Source organism: Mustelus asterias, chromosome 4, assembly GCF_964213995.1.
Source record: "Mustelus asterias chromosome 4, sMusAst1.hap1.1, whole genome shotgun sequence".
NCBI classification, from domain to species: Eukaryota; Metazoa; Chordata; class Chondrichthyes; order Carcharhiniformes; family Triakidae; genus Mustelus; species Mustelus asterias.
Window position 1 is genome coordinate 95,646,851 of NC_135804.1, and position 23,082 is coordinate 95,669,932.

General features: G+C 39.9%; 1 protein-coding gene across 1 annotated transcript in view; it reads left to right on the forward strand.

Annotated features, from left to right (window-relative positions):
• Nucleotides 1-23,082, forward strand: part of cul4b (cullin 4B) — a 76,801-nt gene that overhangs the window by 47,979 nt on the left and 5,740 nt on the right. Inside the window, exons 11-18 of the mRNA XM_078211397.1 lie at nucleotides 1,360-1,552; nucleotides 5,385-5,489; nucleotides 6,315-6,425; nucleotides 9,591-9,676; nucleotides 12,450-12,557; nucleotides 16,251-16,364; nucleotides 18,652-18,757; nucleotides 21,865-22,037. Of these exons, the coding sequence (XP_078067523.1) occupies nucleotides 1,360-1,552; nucleotides 5,385-5,489; nucleotides 6,315-6,425; nucleotides 9,591-9,676; nucleotides 12,450-12,557; nucleotides 16,251-16,364; nucleotides 18,652-18,757; nucleotides 21,865-22,037 (996 nt within the window). The remainder of the gene's footprint in view (nucleotides 1-1,359; nucleotides 1,553-5,384; nucleotides 5,490-6,314; nucleotides 6,426-9,590; nucleotides 9,677-12,449; nucleotides 12,558-16,250; nucleotides 16,365-18,651; nucleotides 18,758-21,864; nucleotides 22,038-23,082) is intronic.

The following is a 23,082-nucleotide window of genomic DNA, read 5'->3' on the forward strand; positions in this document are numbered from 1 at the left end:
GCTAGAAAAATCAACTTAATGCGAGGTAGGTCCATTCAAAAGTCTAATGGCAGCAGGGAGGAAGCTGTTTTTGAGTCGGCTGGTATTGTCCTCAAATTTTTGTATCTTTTATCCGACAGAAGAAGGTGGATGAGAGTATGTCCTGGGTGCATAGGGTCCTTGTTTATACTGGCTGCTTTTCTGAGGCAGCGAGAAGTGTCGACAGTGTCACTGGCTGGTTTGAGCGATGGACTGGGCTTCATTCATGACCCTTTGTAGTTTATTGCAGTCTGGGACAGAGCAGGAGCCATAATAAGTTGTGATACAACCGGAAAGAATGCTTTCTATGGTGCATCTGTAGAAGTTGGTGACAGTTGTAGTGGACAAACCAAATTTCCTCAGTCTCCTGAGAAAGTTGGTAGGCTTTCTTAACTATAGCGTCCGCATGGAGGGACCAGGACAGGTTGTTGGTAATCTACAAATCTAAACACTTGAAGCTCTCGACCATTTCTACTTCATCCCCATTGATGCAGATGGGCATGCCCTCTACTACGCTTCTTGAAGTCGATGACTATCTCCTTTTTGTTGACATTGAGGGAGAGATTATTGTCGTCGCAGCAGTTCACCAGATTCTGTCTCTTTCCTGTACTCCGTCTCGTCATTGTTTGACATCCGATCCACAACGTTGGTGTCATCAGTAAGCTTGAAAATCGAGTTGGAGGGGAATTTGGCCACACAGTCAGAGATGTGTAAGCAGTATGGTAAGGGACTGAGGACACAGCCTTGCGGAGCACTGATGTTGAGAATGATCGTGGAGGTGGTATTGTTGCCTATCCTTACTGACTGCAGTCTGTGGGTTAGGAAGTCTAGGATCCAGTTGCAGAGGGAGGAGCCAAACCCCAGGCCACAAAGTTTGGAGATGAGTCTCATAGGAATGATGGTGTTAAAGGCTGAACTGTATTAGGTATTCGAGTTGAGTGTAGGGCCAGGGAGATGGCGTCTGCTGTGCTTGGAGTGCTTTACTTGTTACCCTGGGACCCCGCTATTTATTGCTATTCACTGATTCCTGCTGAAAAGAGCACATCAATGAACATTTGGAGATAACGGGATTTAATTTGCACATTTCAACAGATTTGACGTTTGCTGTTGTCTGAAGAATGGTCACTTCAGTAAAGCATTGAAGGGATGCAAGGGATGTGATACTCTGGCAAGAATTTACATGTTGAAGCAAGGAAAGTTGGGAGGGACACTGTTTAATTCCTGATGGCTGCAGCCAGATGTTTTTCACTGCTAAATGGTGTAGTCATGTAAGTATTTCCTGTTACAGTCAGTCTTACTCAGAAATTTGATTAAAGTTGGTTAATTTTTTTTATTCCTCAGACCTTTGGCAGTACAATAGTAATTAATCCCGAAAAAGATAAAACGATGGTTCAAGAGCTGTTAGATTTCAAGGACAAAGTGGATCACGTAGTAGATGTCTGCTTCCTGAAGAATGAAAAATTTGTCAATGCAATGAAAGAAGCCTTTGAAACCTTCATAAACAAACGACCTAATAAGCCAGCTGAACTAATAGGTATGGATAACAAGTTGAAAAGTTTTAACAAACAATTGTCAAACTGCTACCCTGACTTTATTTCATAAGTTAATAATCTTTACCTTAAAGCTGTGCATGTAACTGCACCATAGCAGAGTAGTAGATTATGCAATGTGATAAGAATTCCTGTCCTTCTAAAACAACGTCCCAAAGATTATAAGCAATATAAAATTGATGCATCTAGTGTGAAATTCCTGGTTTGCACTTTGACATAATTAATGTTAAGTTTGAAAAGAAAGCTTAAAGAAACAAAGGCACTCATTTGATACAGGTGTCTCTGTATACATAACCTCTGATGCAAGAACAATTAAACTTTGATTTCACCCAGTGAGATGTCAAATATTGTAGTCTTAAAGCTTTAGCTTAATAAAAGAATATCATGTAAATCATTTGAGCTGGAAGATGTGTTTTGTAATCTTCAATATATTACATTTACTCCGGGTGCTCCGGTTTCCTCCCATAGTCTGAAAGACGTGCTGGTTAGGTACATTGACCCGAACAGGCGCCAGAGTGTGGCGACTAGGGGAATTTCACAGTAACTTCTTTGCACTGTTAATGTAGGCCTTAACTTGTGACTAATAAATAAACTTTAAAAAAAACTTTAGATGAGCAGAGTAATTGAATAAGTCATTCATGTGTCAGTGGATTTTGCATTTTGCAGATTATGTTGAATTAGAGGCTCCAAACTGTCTGCCTGATCTGTCTACACTCGGCCCACCCTCTCTGCTTTTCTCCACCACCTTGTTGCACCATCTTTTGTCCTATTGTACAGCTCTTTACCCATCTCTCGCTGGAAGATTGTGGTGCTGTGCTTGTTTGTTTTATTGTCTTCAAGATTGGTGTTTTTATGTTTGGTATGTTTTGCACTTTCAGTTGTTACAACTTCTGAGCATCTTTATTGTACTGTGCTAATGTGGTCTCTTAATAAAACAAAATGTAAGAGTTGCAGTATATTTGTGACCATCTACCCATGCTCTTTCTCCCCTCTCTCCTCCATCCACTTCCTTTTCCCCATTTCTCCTTCCAGTTTCTTAACAATGGCAATATCCCAAGGTTTAGAAGCTTTTAAAGCTTGTTTTCTAGAATTTTAAAAATACTTAAAATGCTTACAGCATTTCAAACAGGACAAGCATTTAGAGAACAGAAATGCTAGTTCTTGTTATGAAGCCCAACTGAATAGGACAGGGTAGCCAGAAACAGAATAGTAAATTGGGTAAAATGTGGTACGAAATCGCTGTCTTAGTAGTGCATTGTCCTGCTAACAAAACCACCTTCATTGAAATCACTCAGTCTCTTGTGACTAGCCCCTGTCCTGCTAATGGCAAACCCCTCCTACTCTGGAGGCCAATTTTAGAAGACTTAATTAGCTATCAGCTAAATGATTAGTTGTATTTACGATGCTAAAAAACTCTGACATAAGTGTTACTGGAAGTACGTGTTCTTTGACAAAGGTGTTACTCAGCAGGAACTGTGCACATGTATGATACTTGTGTGTACTTTATATTCTGTGATGCTGCTTGTGGCAGTAAACATCAGCTATAATTTTAAAGTCAGTTGATGTGTTCTGTGTGTAACAGAAACAGTTTGACCTCTGAGGATTTGTGATATGGGGTGGGAAAGAGATGTGCTCGTGAGCGATTAGATTAGTGAAATGAAGAAATGAATTAAAAATTGAGTTACACATGTCCTGTCTTCATTTTGTTGTTTGTCCTAAAAACATTTATGGAAGATTGTGTGACTATATTTGTTTGAAAATCTGTTTCATTGTCTTCAGGATTTGGTGTTTTTATGTTCAGTATGTTTTGAACTTTTTGAGCACTTTTGAAGCACTGTAGAGTGGTCTCTGAATACAAAATGTTAGAATTGCAGAATTGAACTTTGATTTTGGTCTTGTTATCTTGATTTATGTTAGGTGTTTTTTTTGTTATGGTGCAGTGTTTTAGATGAGCATCTGTTCATAGTATAAGGATAACCCTAAATAGTTTTAAAAATAAACATTGAGAACGATTTGAAAATTATAATAGTTGGGTAAATGGGACCAAGTTCTTTTTGAGAGCCAACAGATGCAAGGGGCCAAACTGTAGCCTCCTTTGCTGAAAGACTTTGATTCCCTAGTACTTTCTACCACTGATTTTTTTGTGCATCTTCAGCGCTCCATTGGCTGTGTGCATTTAGCAGTCTGGGCCCCAAATAGAATCATTCAATGGTTACAGCAGAAAGGGAAGCCATTTGGTCTGTTGTGTATATGCTAACTGTTTGAAGGAGCACTTCACATGGTGCCACTTCTCCACCTTCTTGTGCTCAACACATCATCTGTTCACTCATTGTACCAGTCTGTCCATATCCCTGGAATTCCCTTCCTAATCTTCTCAATGTTGTCACCATCCTCCTTCCCTTCAAAACTCTTTGACCAAATTTTTGGTCAGCCTTCCTAATATCTCCTTTGATTTGGTTTCCTCTTTTGCCTGATGTTATGATCCCCAATAGAGATGGATAGCCTTTTTTTGAACGAAGATGTAAAAAGAGTGGTAGCAACCTTTAAAAATCTTGCCATTTGATTGATTTGACATTTGACCCCAAATTGCAGTTTTTGAATTGACTCTACCTTAAATGGACCTGTTTGGCTTGTCTGCCAAGAACTCAATCTGGGTCCATGAACAAAGAATGATTACTTCGGCAAGTTGCCAGAGGACTGTGGTGCTTATGGGACAGCACAATGCAAAACCACCATCTCCAGAGTAAAGATCAAAATAAATTGAAAATGTAAAGTTGTTATTAACAGTGTGGACAAGGATAATGCAGTAGCTGTGTATTTACGTATTTTCAAAAGCCCTTCAGTAGGGTACAGCCTAATATGATCTTGGTCAAAGCGAGTGTGGCAAAAAATGCCTAATAAATGACTATAAAACAAAGTAGCAGCTAGATTTAGCAATGCAGACTGGCAAAAAGTGCGAAGTGATGTTCCACAGGGATTGATGCTAGGACTTGGCACCAGTGGTTCAAATTTTACATTAATGATTTAGTCTTGCAAATTGGAAGTATAAATTCAAAATTTGAGGTCACCAAATTTAAAGATGCATTTGATACACTGGAACAATACGACAAAATAAGATGACACAAATTTACTTGCAGAATGGATGTGTAATTAATTGGTAGGTTAATTTCAAAATATGTAAGCCTGCGGGGGTGCATGTTGTTGGGAAGAATAAAAATACCACATACTGCTTTGATAACCTAAATGGGTAGAGGAGTAAAATGTATGAGTTCAGATAGACAAATCACTAAAAGTGGTGACATTGATTCATAAAGCAATTAAAAATAGCAAACCAAGCACTGAGGCTCATTTTTGGAGCAGTGGGTTTCCAACTGGCATCCTCAAAAGAAAAGAGAATGCTGAGGAATGACCTGACAGAGGCTTTTAAAATTCTGAAAGGTTTTGAAATGTTAAATGTAGAAAAAATGTTTCCAGTTGTGGGTGGAGTCCAAAGCTAGTGAGTATGAATATAGGTAGTCACTAAATAAATTTATTAGAGAATTCAGGCAAAAGACTTGGTTGTCAAAGATTGGTCAGAATGTGGATCATGCTACCACAAGTAGTTGAGGCAATGACAAATGCATTTAAGTATAAGCTAACCGTGCACATGCTGATTAGCAAAGAAGGCTGGTAAGGAGCATAAACACTGATGTAGACCAGTTGGATTTAATGGCTTGTTTATGTGCTGTAGTCTCAAAAACAAATCGCAGATTCAAATTGTAACTTAATATTGAACATTGAAAACAGCCTTAAGCGTATTGTTCATTTCTGTTTCAGCCAAATATGTAGATTCAAAGCTTCGAGCTGGCAACAAAGAGGCTACAGACGAGGAACTTGAGAAGATGCTGGACAAAATTATGATAATATTTAGATTCATTTATGGTATGTGTGAAATGAATGTTAATTTAAAAATTCATCTCTAATTTGTAATAATTATTGCACAGCTCCCCTACTATTGATCCTCTGTGTAAAGACACAATCTGATGCATCAAAGAACCTTTTGGACCAGAAGTTATCAAGCTTTGTGACCATGACTAATCTCAATCATGGAAGCAGAAGGGTGTTATAAAGATCCTGCAACTATTCACCATTCAGTGTCCTTATTGGGGGAAAAACTGTGTATTGAGAATGCAATTGACTGTGGTTGTGATGTCTTTCCTTCAGCCCGCTCCTTCCTCTTGCCCAAAGTGGTTGAGTTGTCTGGCAACATATACAGTCCTTTAGACTATCCTGTACATGGTGATTGGTCACTTAGGTGAAGTATCAGAGGGTGATTGCTGTGAAGCTGAAATCTAACAAGGAATGTCTTCAGAAAGAAAGAAAATTGATCGTGAAGGTATAGGAAGGGGAACACATTCAAACATCTTTTATATAAAATATTCTCTTCATATTGGCATTGCGTTGTAAATTTAATTCAAGATGTGAAATCTGAGGTCTTAATTCCCAGTTAGTTTTAATCTTCTAATTTGGCAACAAAATGTTTATTTTCATTTATTCATGTAAAATAAGTAATTGAACATTTTGCCAAGTGTTGCTTGCAGTAATCTGATCGAGGTGTGTTAGTATAATATGATTGAGTGTATATTGTTCACCAGGAATGAGAGTGCAACGTTATTAGGATTCCAAATTCGAGAGTTGAAGGGGCCTTTGATTCCTTTCTACTTTTATGTTTTTGAATAAACCTTTACTTTCTCAAAAAAATCACAGGAAAAGACGTATTTGAGGCTTTTTACAAGAAGGATTTGGCAAAGAGACTATTGGTAGGAAAGAGTGCATCAGTGGATGCAGAAAAATCGATGCTGTCCAAATTAAAGCATGGTGAGTTTTCTTGAAAAACAATTGAGCTTTTGTGTGTGTACTGCAGTTCCTTGTCCATTAATAAAGAAGTACTAAGTTTTAAAATATATATTTTCATTATTGATTTCAGTTCTGTTTGCAGCTATTTTGTTTCAAAAAAATATTTTTAGCAACCAGAGAAACCCCAAGCCCTTTACGTTTAGGATTGTGACCTGTAAGGTTAGTTATTGAAGCAGAGGTATGCCAAAATGAATGTATTTCATTGCCTTCTACCTCAGTTACTTGTAAACTGCCAAGTGTTTGAGATCTTTTTCTTGTGCTTTGGCTGCCTCGTAGATCAACATGAAGAGGCTTTCTCTTGAGCACATGGATAAATCTCTGAGCTTTTGCTCAATGTCCATCTTTTACACTCCACACTGCCCTCGTGTTTTAACTTGGTTACCCACATTTGCTACTGTGTCACTGCTGGTCTTATTCACTTGCATATGACAGATGAACAAATGAATTCCACTGGTTTAGTATTCCTTTTTCAATCCAGGTTACCCATATGAAATGCCCACTTCCTTTAATTTTGTCATGGACCATTTTTGTAGGTAATTCATTCATCGCAAACACAATTTCGGCCACGCTTACCAGAAAACTAAGGAAGCAATTCAAAACCAGCAGTGCAGGTTCTTTAATTAAAACATTAAAGTGAAAGAGTGAAGGAGGGCACTCATGAACCACCACCTCAAGGGCAACTAGGGATGAGTAACCAATGCTGATCTTGATAGCAATATCAGTATCCCAAGATTAATGAGTTTAAATTTGCATAAACCCATGTCCCATTAACCCTGCAATTTTCCTGAAGTTTTCTAAACTCAAAGTCACAACATCTTATACAGCACAATCTAAACAGATCTGCAACCTTGATCTGAAATATTCACCAACACACCCATGAAAAATAGTTCCATGTAGCACCTCCTTGAAGACCATTAATAAGAATAAAAGCAAATTACTGTGGATGCTGGAATCTGAAACCAAAAGAGGAAACACTGGAAAATCTCAGCAGGTCTGGCAGTATCTGTAAGGAGAGAAAAGAGCTGACGTTTCGAGTCCAGATGACCCTTTGTCAAAGCTTCATTTCGTACACTTCTGGTTTTCCAGAAACTGTTGTCCTTGATGGTAACTGCTGTACATTTCAGTGCACGAGTACCAATTGAAGCACTGAAATTATCTTCCTTTACCATGGTCTCTGATTTAAAAAAAATCTACCATGTAAAATTGCTGTTGTCCAGTTGCAACTGCTCTTATCTTTCTAATTGTAATTTAGCATATTTTTAAACTGTTAAATGCCATAGACTCAGTGCTGACTGGTTTGGGGGTCACCTTTAAGCATTTTGTCCAACAGTCCTTCCCCATTTAGTTAATGAAAGACATCTCAGGTGTATCAGTTATATGAACTTTGCAATCATCAAGTTTTTTGGTAGTTGGCCAAAGAATTTACTTTTGTAGCCAAGTTTAAGCCAGTTAGCTAACAAGTATTAATCAATAAGCAGAATACTGCAGATGTTGGAAATCTGAATTAAAAACAGAAAATGCTGGAAATACTCAGCAAGTTGGGCAGTGTCGGTGGAGGGAAAAACAGAATTAACATTTTAGGTCTGTGACCTTTCATCCGAATGGGGAAAAGTTAGGCATGTCATAGGTTTTAGCAAAGAGTGGGTGGGGCAAGGTTGAATGGAAGGTCTGTGACAGGGTGAAGGACAGGAGAGACTTAATGACAGAAGAGTTAGTCCTCCAAGGTGAAAGAGAATAGTGACTGGGCAAGAGAATAAATAAAAGACGTGCCTAGAGAAGATGTGCTGTTGACTGAAAGCAAAAATGAGAAAAAACAGAACAAGAAAGGAAAAGGAGGACGAGAGGTGGGGCAGAGGTTATGATCAAAAATTGATGAATTCAGTGTTGACAGCGAGGGCAGGATTTTCCAGCCATGCTTGTCCAGAACAGGAAAATCCTGCCAAAGGTCAAAGGACCTTTGCATGGTTCGGGTTCGCCCCCTGCCCGCTACAATTCCCCTGGTGGGTGGGACAGGAAAATCCCCCCCTCAACTGCCTCACCGAAAGATGAGGTGTTGACCAGCAGGTTTTTCCCACCTCCAAAATGGATGATTGGAGCAAGAAAACAGGAGAAAGGAATTTAGAAAAATAATTTAGAGTCTGAAAATTTGATTGGAATGAGTAGAATACTCAGGTTTATCCATTTTGAGGTTTAGTCAGAGAAACAGTGACGGTCTTGCATTTGACCTGCACTGAATTTAGCTAATCTCAGTGTGGGCAACAATAGAGATGCTGCAGTTGGTGCCTGTGGATTGTGGAGGTAGAATTGCCATGACTTCCCATTGCTCACTGGGATCTGCTGGCCTCTGCAGAAATGGTGTTCACACATTCAATCTTTACTCTTTGGATGCAATTGGCAAAATGGGCGTAAAGGAGCCAGTTTTGAAGTTTTTTTTTCCCTTGGGATTTTTGTTTAAATTTATTTGCATATAACCAAGAACAAATGTTTTCATGTGTTTGAGTGGCAGTAAATACAGTTTTTTCTATCTCACATTGGATTTATCGTAAAGTTTCAATCCACTCACTATCTGTAACACTATTTTAAATTCCTAAAAATTACTTTTCAAAAGTATGCAGAACCAGTTCTTAGTTACTGGGGTACGGCAATTGGTTTCTTAATAACTTAAAAGCTTTTGAATGTAATTTTGTTTAACAAGGGTGACCTTGCACTGAAAAAAAAAGCAGTTTTTAAATTTTGAGTCTCCTCAAAGGCCTGAAAATGAGAGCGACTTACTCCCAATGGGGATTTATTTTGCCAGTTAATGGTTCCAGTTCTGTGAATGGGGCCTACTTTTAAAAAGCGATGTCTGCTCAAGTTGGGCTGTTTATGTCAATTTTGCCTGAAATATGCTTCTAAAACCAGTGCAATTGAACCAAAAACTCAAGACCATTATCTATTATGTAACTTATTGCACTTGGTTATCCCTTTCGGGAATATTGTCAAATAAAAACTGCACTTAAAAGAATAGATGTTCATCGCTATAAGAGCAAAGTTCTGTGGATACTGGAAATTTGAAATAAAAGCAGAAAATGCTGAAAATGCTCAGGTGTTGGGTAATGTAATTCTATCCCTGGTTTTGTTTTTAAGAATGTGGAGCTGCATTCACCAGCAAACTGGAAGGAATGTTTAGAGACATGGAACTCTCAAAAGATATTATGATCCAGTTTAAACAGGTATCACATTTTGTTTTAAATAGATCAAGTGGTAAATGCAAATGTACTTTTAACATTGCAATATTTTTTTCTTGTGATAGCTGACAATATAATGGGAATTTATTTTTAAGCTTCATATGCTTTACTGGACCAATGGCCTCATGCAGGGGATTGCATGGCTAGAATATTAATTGGTCCACTTGCTTGCTTCCTTCAATCTATTCAAGATCCAATTGTAGTGCTACTTCAGTTCAGTTTCTTGCAGTATTAAGAATTCTTTCCCACTTTTTCCCCATTCCATCCACTTTTCCCAACTTTCTCATCTTTGTCTTTTCTCTCCATGGCAGTGGCTAAATTGTAGCAAGAATTCTAAGCTGAATAGTTTTATAAATTCAACATGTCTGCCTATATATGGGAAGATTTGCACATCTTTATAATCTTAAATCTTACATTTCCAAATTTAATTTTGCATTTTATAACTTCAGAATAATGCAGTACAAGCAACTAGAAAGGTCTGAGGAATACTTGGCTTTGTGCATTCAACACCTCTATATACAAATGGAAGTTCTGTTAAACCTTTGCAAATCACTGGTTCGGCCTTGGCAGGCATATTGTGTACATATCTGTGCATTATACTTTACAAAGGATAGCAAGGCATTGAAAAAGTTATAGAAAACGTATACCAAGATGATGCCAGTGATTTGTGTTGGGTGGAGAGAATGGAGGAAATGGATTGTTCTCCACAGAGCCTTTAAGGGGGCACCTAACAGACATTTAAAATTATAAGGGCTTTTAATAGCGCAAGTGGATTGATAACCAGAAGTTATAGATTTTAAATATTTGGCAAAAGAACTCGAAGGGAATAAGAAATGGTTTCTCTCACACATTTACGATCTGGAATGCACTACCTGAAAGTGTGGTTCAATTGTCAGAAGGCAATTGAACAGATATTTAGAGAACTAGTTTGCTGGGTTAAGGGGAGAAAACTGGGTGTGGGACTCAATTGGTCATCTCTTTCAAAAGGCTAGGGCAGGCACAATGAGCAGGATGACTCTAGGGCAAATTCATTAAAAATGCAATTTTTAACATTTTGTTTCCTTTTCACTTTTTTCCTTTTGAATTTATGTTTCCCCCTTTTAAACTTTCCCTCCTTTTTTTCTTTACAATCATCACTCACCCAGAGCTGACTGAGCTGAATTTGCATTTGCTGGCAGCAGGAAGAGTGGAATTTGGGAGTTGCGTTACTTATAGAAATAGATATTTTTAGTTATTTATAAATATTATACATTTGAGCTGTCTCCATATTAGCCCAAATTAATTTTACCATGACTAATCTGCGTGTTTACTTTACATTTAATATATTATGTTGTGGGGAGATCTGCTGAAAAGTCCCACTCATTTGGCATACGATGATATTATCAATTTGTTCCACATCGGTTTAGAATAAATCCTTAAATATTAAGACCCCATACATTGAAAAAAAAAATTCTAGGAAAAGCCAAGTATTAATGTTGGGTGGAGATTATTCCTGTTGATAGTATACACACACAGCTATTATTATGACCACAAATTAATTACTACATCTTACTCTGAAAAAGAGGTCGCCCGAGAGCTAACAAGCTTAGAAAATGTGCAGTAGATTTCATATGTATGCTCTTAATTGATGTTACAATTCAGGCTTCTGTGGTCTAAAGCTTGTATCATCCAAGCAACAAATGAGAGTAGAGTGCACCAAATGGCTCAAGTTTTTTTTTAAATCCACTCTTTTCGGGAAGAGTTTGTTTTCAAGAATGCATTATCAAACTGACTACTTTTCTAAATTGAGATTCATCCCACATATTTCAAATTATCTTCATGTATTTTTCATGTAATTTAAGAAACTACAAGAGTTTCTGGTATTATGTTTATACTTGGACAGAGCACATGTTCTCTGCCTTCCCGACTGTATTCAGTTATTGTCTTGGGTGCAACCAAAATTGAAATGGTGTGGCGAAGAGCTATGAGGCCTTTGAACACAGAATGTTTGTAACAATGTTGTAAAATTGGCAACTTTTCAGTTTTACCAAAGCAACATAGTTTGACTTTATTTAGTGCTTCAACATAGCAAAATGTCCCAGATGGCTTCACAGTAGAGTGATCAGAGAATATTTGACATTAAACCACATAAGGAAACAATACAGTCTAGCTTAAGGGAGAAGTAGAAAGGTTTAAGGAGGGAATTCTAGTGCTTAGGGCCTTGACATTTGCGACAGCACGTGGCACAGTGATTTGCAGTGCTGCCTCACAGTGCCAGGTATCCAAGTTCAATTCTGACCTCCGGTGACTCAGTGTGGATTTTGCACATTCTCCCTGTGTCTGAGAGAGTTTTTTCCAAATGCTCCAATTTCGTCCCACAGTCCAAAGATGAGCGGGTTAGGTGGATTGGCCATGCTAGATTGACCCTAGTGTGTAGGTTAGGCCAATGAGATATGATGGAGCTGGTTGCAGGCGAGGGATGCTGTTTGGAGGAACGGTGCAGACTCGATGGACCGAATGGCGGCCTCCTGTACTGTAGGAATTCTATGATTGTCTATGATTTGAAGGCATGGCCACCAGTAATGAAGGAAAGGAAATTAGGTCAAAATTGGAGGAATATGCAGGATACTTGGAGGATTGCAGCTTTGGAGGATGGAAAAAAGATGGGGATAGGGATGCTATACTTGGATAATATACTCTGGATATCTCAAAAGACCTTGGAGGAGATTTAAATTTTGCTCAACCTTTTAAAGTTTATTTTTCTTTTTTTTCCCCACAGTACATGCAGAATCAAAATATACCTGGCAACCTTGAGCTAACTGTAAATATCCTCACAATGGGCTACTGGCCAACTTATGTACCTATGGAAGTTCATTTACCCCTGGAGGTTAGTGTGCTACATTAATAGTGCAAACAAATATCGGCAATAAAATCCTGATGGAATCGTAAACCTTGAAATGATCCTTTACATGGGTGATTCCTTCTGTAGCTGCTACTTACTGCTTGCACACATGATTATATTTGCAATTTAACCACTTTTTCTATCTTCTCCTTGGAGAATTGTAGTGTTCCAATTCCATATTAAATAGATCTGTAATGTACTCCCCCACTTGTTGCAGGAAACCCATTGCTCTCCTAGCAATTGCTATAAACAATGATTATAGACTTTTAGGGTCGAGTTATTGCTCATCTTGGCTTGTTTTTTTTCTGTTTATTAATTCACGAGATGTAAGCAGGGCTGGCAAGGCCAGCATCGATTGCCCTTGAAATGCTGGTGAGGCACCTTCTTGAATGATTGTGGTCCATATAGTGTAGGTACATCATGGTGCTGTTAGAGAGGGAATTTCAGGATTTTGCCTAGTGACAGTGAAGAAACAGCAGTATAGCTCAAGTCAGGGTGATATGAGTTGGAGGGGAATGTGCATTCTCGTGAATCTGCTGATCTTGTCCTTTTAGGTGGTAGAGGTCATGGGTTTGGTAAGTGTTGGTGGTGTGTGGCTTAGGTGCAACTGAAGAAAATGCTTTTGTTTGATCAAATATTTGTTAGCAGTGGGGGGGCTGGCAAGTAAAATAGAGGAATATTGATGGATAGCTGTGGAGACTTCACCACTTCACACTAATGTTGCAAACTACCATTTCCAAGTTCAATTTAATTGTCTTTATGGTTTTGCTTATACTTTGATAATGGTGAAATCATTTTAATGACTGTACTAAATTCACTGCAAGGAGTTACACACAAGTTTGCTTTGAAAATTGATTGTACCCATAAAGTAATTCTTAAAGATACATTAAATTAGGATAATATGTTTGAACACTTCGGCAAGGTGACATAGTTGATGAGGTGTCAGTGCAGTTTGGTCTCAGCTGCATTATGGAATTATTGTGCAGAACCCAAATGCTCCACCACATAGATATCAGAAGAGAAGTGAGGCTGAGCTCATGCGGCAACTGTTGCATATCTCAGGATCTTAATGGAGTTGGCTCCTTAACTGCATGAGATGAAGGAAAGGGAAAATGGGATGAAGAGCTGGAACAAAATAAAGCATAGTGTAAGGCCAGTCCTGTCATACATGTTCTGTTAAGGGTACTAAAATAGTGTTTAGTCGCACCATGGTGGCTGAGGCTATTGTACTGCTCCAGTTGTTTTCCTAACTGCTATCAGCTGCATCATTGCAGACCAAGCATTGTATCTAGCATCCCCTGGCTTGCATGACTCAACATTGCAATGGCTGTTTGATCCATTGGATAAGGCATGAATGACTTGGATAACAGAAATGAGAGCCATATATCCAAGTATGCCAATGGCTCCAGTTGGTAGCTTGGTAGGTAGTATACACGGGAGCATAAATTACAAATAATAATGGATAGTTTAAGCGAGTAATCCTGGCGTAGATATATTTCATTGCAGGTGAACGGTCATCGGTATATTGGACCATGAAACCATAGATTAAAGTTCATTTAAATGGTGAAAAGCGAGGAACGGTGGAGGTCCAAATAGAATATGTTTTGTGTGTACAGATCATAAAGATGCAGTCGTCAACTACAAAAAATAATTGAAAGAGCTAATGGAACGTGAGCCTTTATAACTAGAGGACTAGATATAAAGTGAGGAGGGGGAGCTTTGCTGCAACTGTACAAAGCCCTAGCTGGATCACATTTAGACTGCTTTGTACTTTTGGGGCATTGCAACTAGGATATATTAAATCTTGGAAGTGCAGATTTATCAAAATGTTAACAGGGATCCAAGGGTCAGAATATGAAGAGGAATTAGAATCATAGAATCCCTGCAGTACAGGAGGAGCCTGCACTGACAACAATCCCACCCAGCCCCAATCCCCGTAACCCATGTATTTACCCTGTTATTCTGCCGATACTAGGGGACAATTTAGCATGGCCAATCCACATAACCTGCACATTTTTGGGTACTAATGGGTCATCTAGCATGGCCAATTGACCTAACCTGCACCCCTTTGGACACTAAGGGTCAATGTGCATGGCCAATCCACCTAACCTACTCATCCTTGGACATTAAGGGGCAATTTAGCATGGCCAATAACCTCTACACCGTTGAACACTAAGGGTCCATTCAATTGAAAAAACAAACCTATACATTGTCCAAATGACCAATTTTGTTTGTAAGAGACAGTAAATGTTGGCAGGTATAAGAGGGAGGCATGGTGGCACAGTGGTTAGCACTGCTGCCTCATAGCACCAGAGACCCGGGTTCAATTCCAGCCTTGGATGACTGTATGGAGTTTGCACTTTCTCCCAGTGTCTGCGTGGGTTTCCTCTGGGTGCTCCAGTTTCCTCCCACATTCCAAAGATGTGCGGATTAGGTTGATTAGCCATGTTAAATTGTTCCTTAATGTCCTGAGATGTGTAGGTTAAGACAGTAGCAGGTAAATACGTGGGGTTACGGGAATAGGGCCCGAGTGGGATGCTCTGTCAGAGCGATGTGCAAACTCAGTGGGCCAAATGGCCGCTTTCTGCACTGTAGGGATTCTATGATTTTAAAAGCTAAATCTTATGATCTCACAATGTCTGCATGCACACACTTTCCAACAGGTCTAAAACTGTCACATCCAGAGCATTAACTAGATTTTCCCTAGCGGGAGAATCTAACCACTGCCCCATGACATTCAATGGCATTACCATCATTGAATCCCCCACCATCAACATCCTGGGGGTTACCATTGACTGGAAATTGAACTGGACCAGCCATCTCAATGCAGTGGCTCCAAGAGCAGGTCAGCAGTGAGTGACTCATCTGGCTCCTCAGAGCCTGCCTTTCATCTCTAAGGCATTTGAAGGAATACTTTCCCTTTGCCCGGATGAAAGCAACTCCAAAAGTACTGAAGGAGCTTGACACCATCCAGGACAAAGTAGCCTGTTTGATTGGCATCCCATCCTCAAACATTTATTCCTTCTATCATTAACACTCAGTGGCTGCACTGTGTACCATCTATAAGTTGCACTGCAGGAACTCACGCAGGCTCTTTAGGCAGCACATTCAAAACCCACAACCACTCCCATGCAGAAGAACAAGGGCAGCAAATGCATGGGAACAGTTCCCCTCCAAGCCATTCATCATACTGACTTGGAAATATAACTTAACTGTCACTGAGTCAAAAACCTGGAACTCCCTCCTTAACAACACTGTGGGCATTCCTACACCACTCAGGCTGCAACAATTCAAGAAGGCCGCTCACCACCACCAATTAGGGGTGTGCAATAAATGTTGATCTAGGCAGTGAAGCTCACATCTCATGAACGAACAAAGAAGAAAGAATAAGCCAAAAGCAGCCTTGGCTGCATTGAACCACTTGAAGCTTAACACCAGGTTAAAGTCCAACAGGTTTATTTGGTAGCAAAAGCCACACGTGTGGTGTGGCTTTTGCTACCAAATAAACCTGTTGGACTTTAACCTGGTGTTGTTAAACTTCTTACTGTGTTTACCCCAGTCCAACGCCGGCATCTCCACATCATTGAACCACTTGACACATATATAGAACAGAAATAGCTTGAAACAAGGATTTTAAACTACCATCAACCCTGCTGCTTATTTTCTTTTTTTCTGTAGATGGTGAAACTTCAGGAAATTTTCAAGACTTTTTATCTGGGTAAGCACAGCGGTAGAAAGTTGCAGTGGCAATCAACTTTGGGTCATTGTGTATTGAAAGCAGAATTTAAAGAGGTACGTTTCAAAAATTGGACTTGACTATTTCCAATAATTAGAGCTGCAAACTAAAATCTTATAATTTTAATTAAGTTTTTACTGGGATCTTTCTAACTGTAGAAACCTTTAATGTATTGAACCTATGCTTTAAACATGCTTATTCATCGTCAGGCTCAGTGGATGTTCTCGCACATCAGAAGATCATGAATTCAAGCCTTTCTCCAGGATTTAAGCACTTGATTTATGTTGACACTTCATTTGAGGCCTTGACTGTTTAGTTGACTTTAAAAGATCACATGGTACCATTTGAAGAAGAAGAGGTTTTTTCCCAGTGTGCAGGCTAACATTTATCCCTCGATCAGCACTGCCAAAGCAGATTAAATGGTCATTGAGCTTATTGCTGCTTGGGGCCCATGCTGTGTGGAAATTGCTACTGTGTTACTTACATAAGCAATCCACTTGATGTCCTGAAGATGTGAAAGGTATTACACAATACAATTTTGTTCACTTCTGCAAAGATTAGGGCATTGGATTTTCTTTGGATCCTGGATTGGAATCCTGTTCACAATGATGCAATGTAGGTGTTCCTTCAGTTATCACCAAAGATCCTCCATGAAATATGTTTGGGCAATCCTAATCCAGTTCCTTCAGAATGAATACTACCAACGTAAAGCTGTTTCAGGATAGCTGGTGCGGAAAGTTAATTCTTGTCCTCCAGGTGCAGTAGAGGGAAACCTGCCATTGAGCATGTTGGTTGTTAGGGAGGAGTAGGAGTAGTTTTACTTTGTAGCTGACTAATGTTTCAAATGTTTGCCAGAGTTTCTCAAATTGAAATTCTTCATCATTTTGAGGGGAAAAAATCATGACGATATTGTTGGTCAGAATGATCTGTTTGTGATTTTAGCTGTTACTACTTACGTAGAAACATAGAAAATAGAGCAGGACGAGGCCATTTGGCCCTTTGAGCCAGCTCTGCCATTCATAATGATCCTGGCTGATCGTCCAACTCAATAGCCTGATCCTGCCTCCCCTGCCCCCATATCCTTTGATCACTTTCGCCTCAAGTGTTATATCTAACTGCTTCTTGAAACCGTTCAATTTTTTGCCCGTAACAACTTTCTCTGGTAGCAAATTCCACAGACTGACCATCCTGTGTGTGAAGAAATTTCTCTTCATCTCTGTCCTAAACAGTCTACCCTTCTCAAACTGTGACCTTTGGTTCTGGACACACCTACTATTGGGAACATCCCTCTTGCATCTAGCCTGTCTAGTCCTGTTAGAATTTTTTAGGTTTCTGAAATCCCCTCCTCCTCCTCCTTCTGAACTCCAGGGAATATAATCCTAACCGACTTGATCTCTCATCAAATGTCAGTTCTGCCATCCCAGGAATCAGTGTGGTAAACCTTCTCTGCACTCCCTCTAGAGTAAGAACCTCCTTCCTCTGATAAGGAGACCAAAACTGCACACAATATTCCAGATGTGGCCTCACCAAGGCCCTGTATAATTATGTCAAGACATCCCTCTCCTGTACTCAAATCCTCTCACTATGAAGGCCAACATGCCATTTGCCTTTTTTACTGCCTGCTTTACCTGCATGCTTACATTCAGTGTAATGATTTCACCATCTGCCATGGTGGGATTCAAACCTGGGTCCCTAGAACATTACCCCATGGTCTCTGGATTACTAATCCAGTGACAATACCACTGGCTGAGTTAACTCTTCTGGAAATGCATTAGGTATACATTCAATGAGGACAAAACTGAGTCCACTGCATTGCTTTATGGCATTTGCTGTCTAAGCTTGCATGTAAAGGTGCAATCTTTTTCCAACAAGAAACTGTATCTTCAGGAGAAAATTTTGAGGAATTATATCATTTCTAGACCTTCACGCAGCAATGACATCAAGCTTTTGCAATGTCTCCATAATACAATTGTCCAGCAAAATTGTTGCATGTTGAGTGTTCTGCAATTTAGAATGGGAAAACATTACTTATTTTAAACATTAGATTGCATTGTAAATTGTCAGCGAGGTAAACCAATCCAATTGCAACATTGGTAAAGAAGAATATTATTTTGGTTACAAAAACTAATTATTGCATTTGAACACATGCAACTGTTTCAGTAATCAGGTCACATTTATGCCTTTATTTTAAAAAGCTGAACAGCAGCATTGAATGACCCAGTTTTCTGATTCAAAATAGGTGCTACCAACTTAAAACCATTCAATTTTAATTTGGGTCGGTTGTTGCAACCTTTTGATTAAAAATAAATGATTTTAAAGAAGTGGAATCTGCTTTTATGACAGGGTAAGAAAGAACTTCAAGTGTCGCTTTTCCAAACTCTGGTACTACTCATGTTTAATGAAGGGGAGGAATTCAGTTTGGAAGATATTAAAACTGCTACTGGAATAGGTTTGTATTCTTTCATTTTTGAATGGGAACTTAGTTGAATGTAAAATTTTACTGATGAACTGGGCCTCAAATTAGAACATAGAACAGTACAGCACAGAACAGGCCCTTCGGCCCACGATGTTGTGTCGAGCTTTATCTGAAACCAAGATCAAGCTATCCCACTCCCTATCATCCTGGTATGCTCCATGTGTCTATCCAATAACCGCTTAAATGTTCCTAAAGTGTCTGACTCCACTATCACTGCAGGCAGTCCATTCCACACCCCAACCACTCTCTGCGTAAAGAACCTACCTCTGATATCCTTCCTATATCTCCCACCACGAACCCTATCGTTATGCCCCCTTGTAATAGCTCCATCCACCCGAGGAAATAGTCTTTGAACGTTCACTCTATCTATCCCCTTCATCATTTTATAAACCTCTATTAAGTCTCCCTTCAGCCTCCTCCGCTCCAGAGAGAACAGCCCTAGCTTCCTCAACCTTTCCTCATAAGACCTACCCTCCAAACCAGGCAGCATCCTGGTAAATCTCCTCTGCACTCTTTCCAGCGCTTCCACATCCTTCTTATAGTGAGGTGACCAGAACTGCACACAATATTCCAAATGTGGTCTCACCAAAGTCCTGTACAGTTGCAGCATAACCCCACGGCTCTTAAACTCCAACCCCCTGTTAATAAAAGCTAACACACTATAGGCCTTCTTCACAGCTCTATCCACTTGAGTGGCAACCTTTAGAGATCTGTGGATATGGACCCCAAGATATCTCTGTTCCTCCACAGTCTTCAGAACCCTACCTTTGATCCTGTAATCCACATTTAAATTAGTCCTACCAAAATGAATCACCTCACATTTATCAGGGTTAAACTCCATTTGCCATTTTTCAGCCCAGCTTTGCATCCTATCTATGTCTCTTTGCAGCCCACAACAGCCCTCCACCTCATCCACTACTCCACCAATCTTGGTGTCATCAGCAAATTTACTGATCCACCCTTCAGCCCCCTCCTCTAGGTCATTAATAAAAATCACAAAGAGCAGAGGACCAAGCACTGATCCCTGTGGCACTCCGCTAGCAACCTGCCTCCAGTCCAAAAATTTTCTATCCACCACCATCTTCGATCAGATAGCCAGTTACCTATCCAATCGGCCAACTTTCCCTCTATCCCACACCACCTTACTTTCATCATAAGCCGACCATGGGGGACCTTATCAAACGCCTTACTAAAATCCATGTATATGACATCAACTGCCCTACCTTCATCAACACACTTAGTTACCTCCTCAAAATTCAATCAAATTTGTGAGGCACGACTTGCCCTTCACGAATCCGTGCTGACTATCCCGGATTAATCCGTATCTTTCTAAATGGTCATAAATCCCATCCCTAAGGACCTTTTCCATCAATTTACCAACCACCGAAGTAAGACTAACCGGTCTATAATTACCAGGGTCATTTCTATTCCCTTTCTTAAACAGAGGAACAACATTCGCCACTCTCCAGTCCTCTGGCACCATCCCCGTGGACAGTGAGGACCCAAAGATCAAAGGCACTGCAATCTCATCCCTTGCCTCCCAAAGAATCCTAGGATATATTTCATCAGGCCCAGGGGACTTATTGACCTTCAGTTTATTCAAAACTGCCAGGACATCCTCCCTCCGAACATCTATTTCCTCCAGCCTATTAGCCTGTAACACCTCTTCCTCAAAAACATGGCCCCTCTCCTTGGTGAAAACTGAAGAAAAGTATTCATTCATCACCTCGCCTATCTCTACTGACTCCATACACAAGTTCCCACTACTGTCCTTGACCGGCCCTAACCTCACCCTGGTCATTCTTTTATTCCTCACCTAAGAGTAAAAATGCCTTGGGGTTTTCCTTGATCCGACCCCCCAAGGACTTCTCATGTCCCCTCCTAGCTCTCCTAAGCCCCTTTTTCAGCTCGTTCCTTGCTAACTTGTAACCCTCAATCGAGCCATCTAAACCTTGTTTCCTCATCCCTACGTAAGCTTCCCTCTTCCTTTTCACAAGACATTCCACCTCTTTCGTGAACCATGGTTCCCTCACTCGGCCATTTCCTCCCTGCCTGACAGGGACATACCTATCAAGGACACCCAGTATTTGTTCCTTGGAAAAGTTCCGCTTTTCATTGGTGCCTTTCCCTGACAGTTTCTGTTCCCATCTTATGCCCCCTAATTCTTGTCTAATCGCATCATAATTACCTCTCCCCCAATTGTAATCCTTGCCCTGCTGTACGGCCCTATCCCTCTCCATTGCAATAACAAAAGACACCGAATTGTGGTCACTATCTCCAAAGTGCTCTCCCACAACCAAATCTAACACTTGGCCTGGTTCATTTCCCAGTACCAAATCCAATGTGGCCTCACCTCTTGTTGACCTATCCACATATTGTGTCAGGAAACCCTCCTGCACACACTGCACAAAAACTGCCCCATCCGAACTATTTGACATACAAAGGTTCCAATCAATATTTGGAAAGTTAAATTACATAGCAATAATATCATAGCATTATGCAAGATATTTGAATGCTCCTGTTTGAAATTTGAGAGGAGAAATGGAATACTAGTTGAGCAAGTTTCAGAAAGTTGTGTTCCGTGCTATTCAAAACAATCAGCTGATCTCTAAATTGAAAGGAAAATTAAGTAGTTAAATGATTGAGTAATATATCTGCATTTCATGTCACTTTTAAGTGTTAAAATTCATGAATTAGCATTATCAATGTTGGTTATATGATCTCAGCTGAGACAGCTAATTAAGTTACAGCAATTAAACTGAGCAATCTTGAGTTAGGGAGGGGGAAGAAAAAGATAAACAGGTTTTCTTTATTCCTCACGATATCCGGTGAATTTTGCAAAATTGGATGTGCATGTATATTTTGACATCAGGTGAAATCAGAATCAGCTATGATGCATTCACTTTTGACAAACTTGCTTTATATTTGCTGTCTGGACCTATGTATCAAAATGACCATTTAGACAAAATATGCTATGGCATCTACAAAGTAAGAGTTGGCACCCTCACGCTAGGAGGGGTAAAGATATCTCTCAAATGTTTATCTAACATTTACCTAATTACAAAACATTCTTCTATCAGAGGATGGAGAGTTGCGACGAACATTGCAGTCTTTGGCATGTGGCAAGGCACGTGTACTGACCAAGACTCCAAAAAGCAAAGATGTGGAAGACTGTGACAAATTCACCTGTAATGATGATTTCAAGCACAAGTTGTTCAGGATCAAGATTAATCAGATCCAGATGAAAGAAACGGTATGCAAGATCTCTTATACCTTGAGGATTCATTGTGTTGTCAGTTAAAATGCATAAAATACTGTATTTTGCAATTTTCTAGTGAAGTTTTGCATTGATCAAGGTGAGGGATGTTGATGATGGAGTATGGAATTCTTTGTAGGAACCCAGTGCCAGTATATGCTGTGGAACCCTGATGATTAGCTTTTTGAAACTGTGCTGCCTAGTTAGAGTCATAGAGGTTTACAGCACACAGGTCCTTTGGCCCATCTCCACTGGCCATCTATCACCTATCTATTCTAACTCAGTTTCCAACACTTTGTCCGTAGTCTTGTATGCTGTTTCAAGTGTTCATCTAAATGTTTTTTAAATGTTGAGGGTTCCCAATTCTACCACCCTTTCAGGCAATGATTTCTGGGTTCCCACCATCCTCTGGGTAAACAAGATTTTCCTCAAATGACCCCTAAATCTCCTGCCCTTTATCTTAAATCTATGCCCCCTGGTTACTGACCCCTTCACTAAGGTCCACTAATTTCTTCCTGTCTATGTGCCTCATCATTTTTTTACACTTTGATCAGGTACCCCCTCAGCCTTCTCTGCTGTAGGGAAAACAAACCCAGCCTAATGAGCTTCTCTTCATAGTTGAAGTGCTCCAGCCCAGGTGACATCCTGGTGAATCTGCTTTGCACCCTTTCTAGTGTAATCACATCCTTCCTATAATGTTGTGAGCAGAACTGCACACAGTAATCCAGCTATGGCCTAATGAACGTTTTATACAGCTCCATCATAACCTTGCTCTTATATTCCATGCTTTGGCTATTAAAGGCAAGTATCCCAAATGCCTTCTAAACCACCTTATCTATCTCTCCTGCTGCCTTCAGGGATCCTTAAACATGCACTCCAGGCCCTCTTGTCCTCCACTTCGTAGTGTCTTAACATTCATTGTGTATTCCCTTGCCTTGTTAGTCCTCCTCCAGCGCATCAACTCTAATTTTTCAGGGTTAAATTCCATTTGCCACTGTTCTGCCCATCTGACTAGCCCATCTTTGGGCTGCCCCACAGCGCC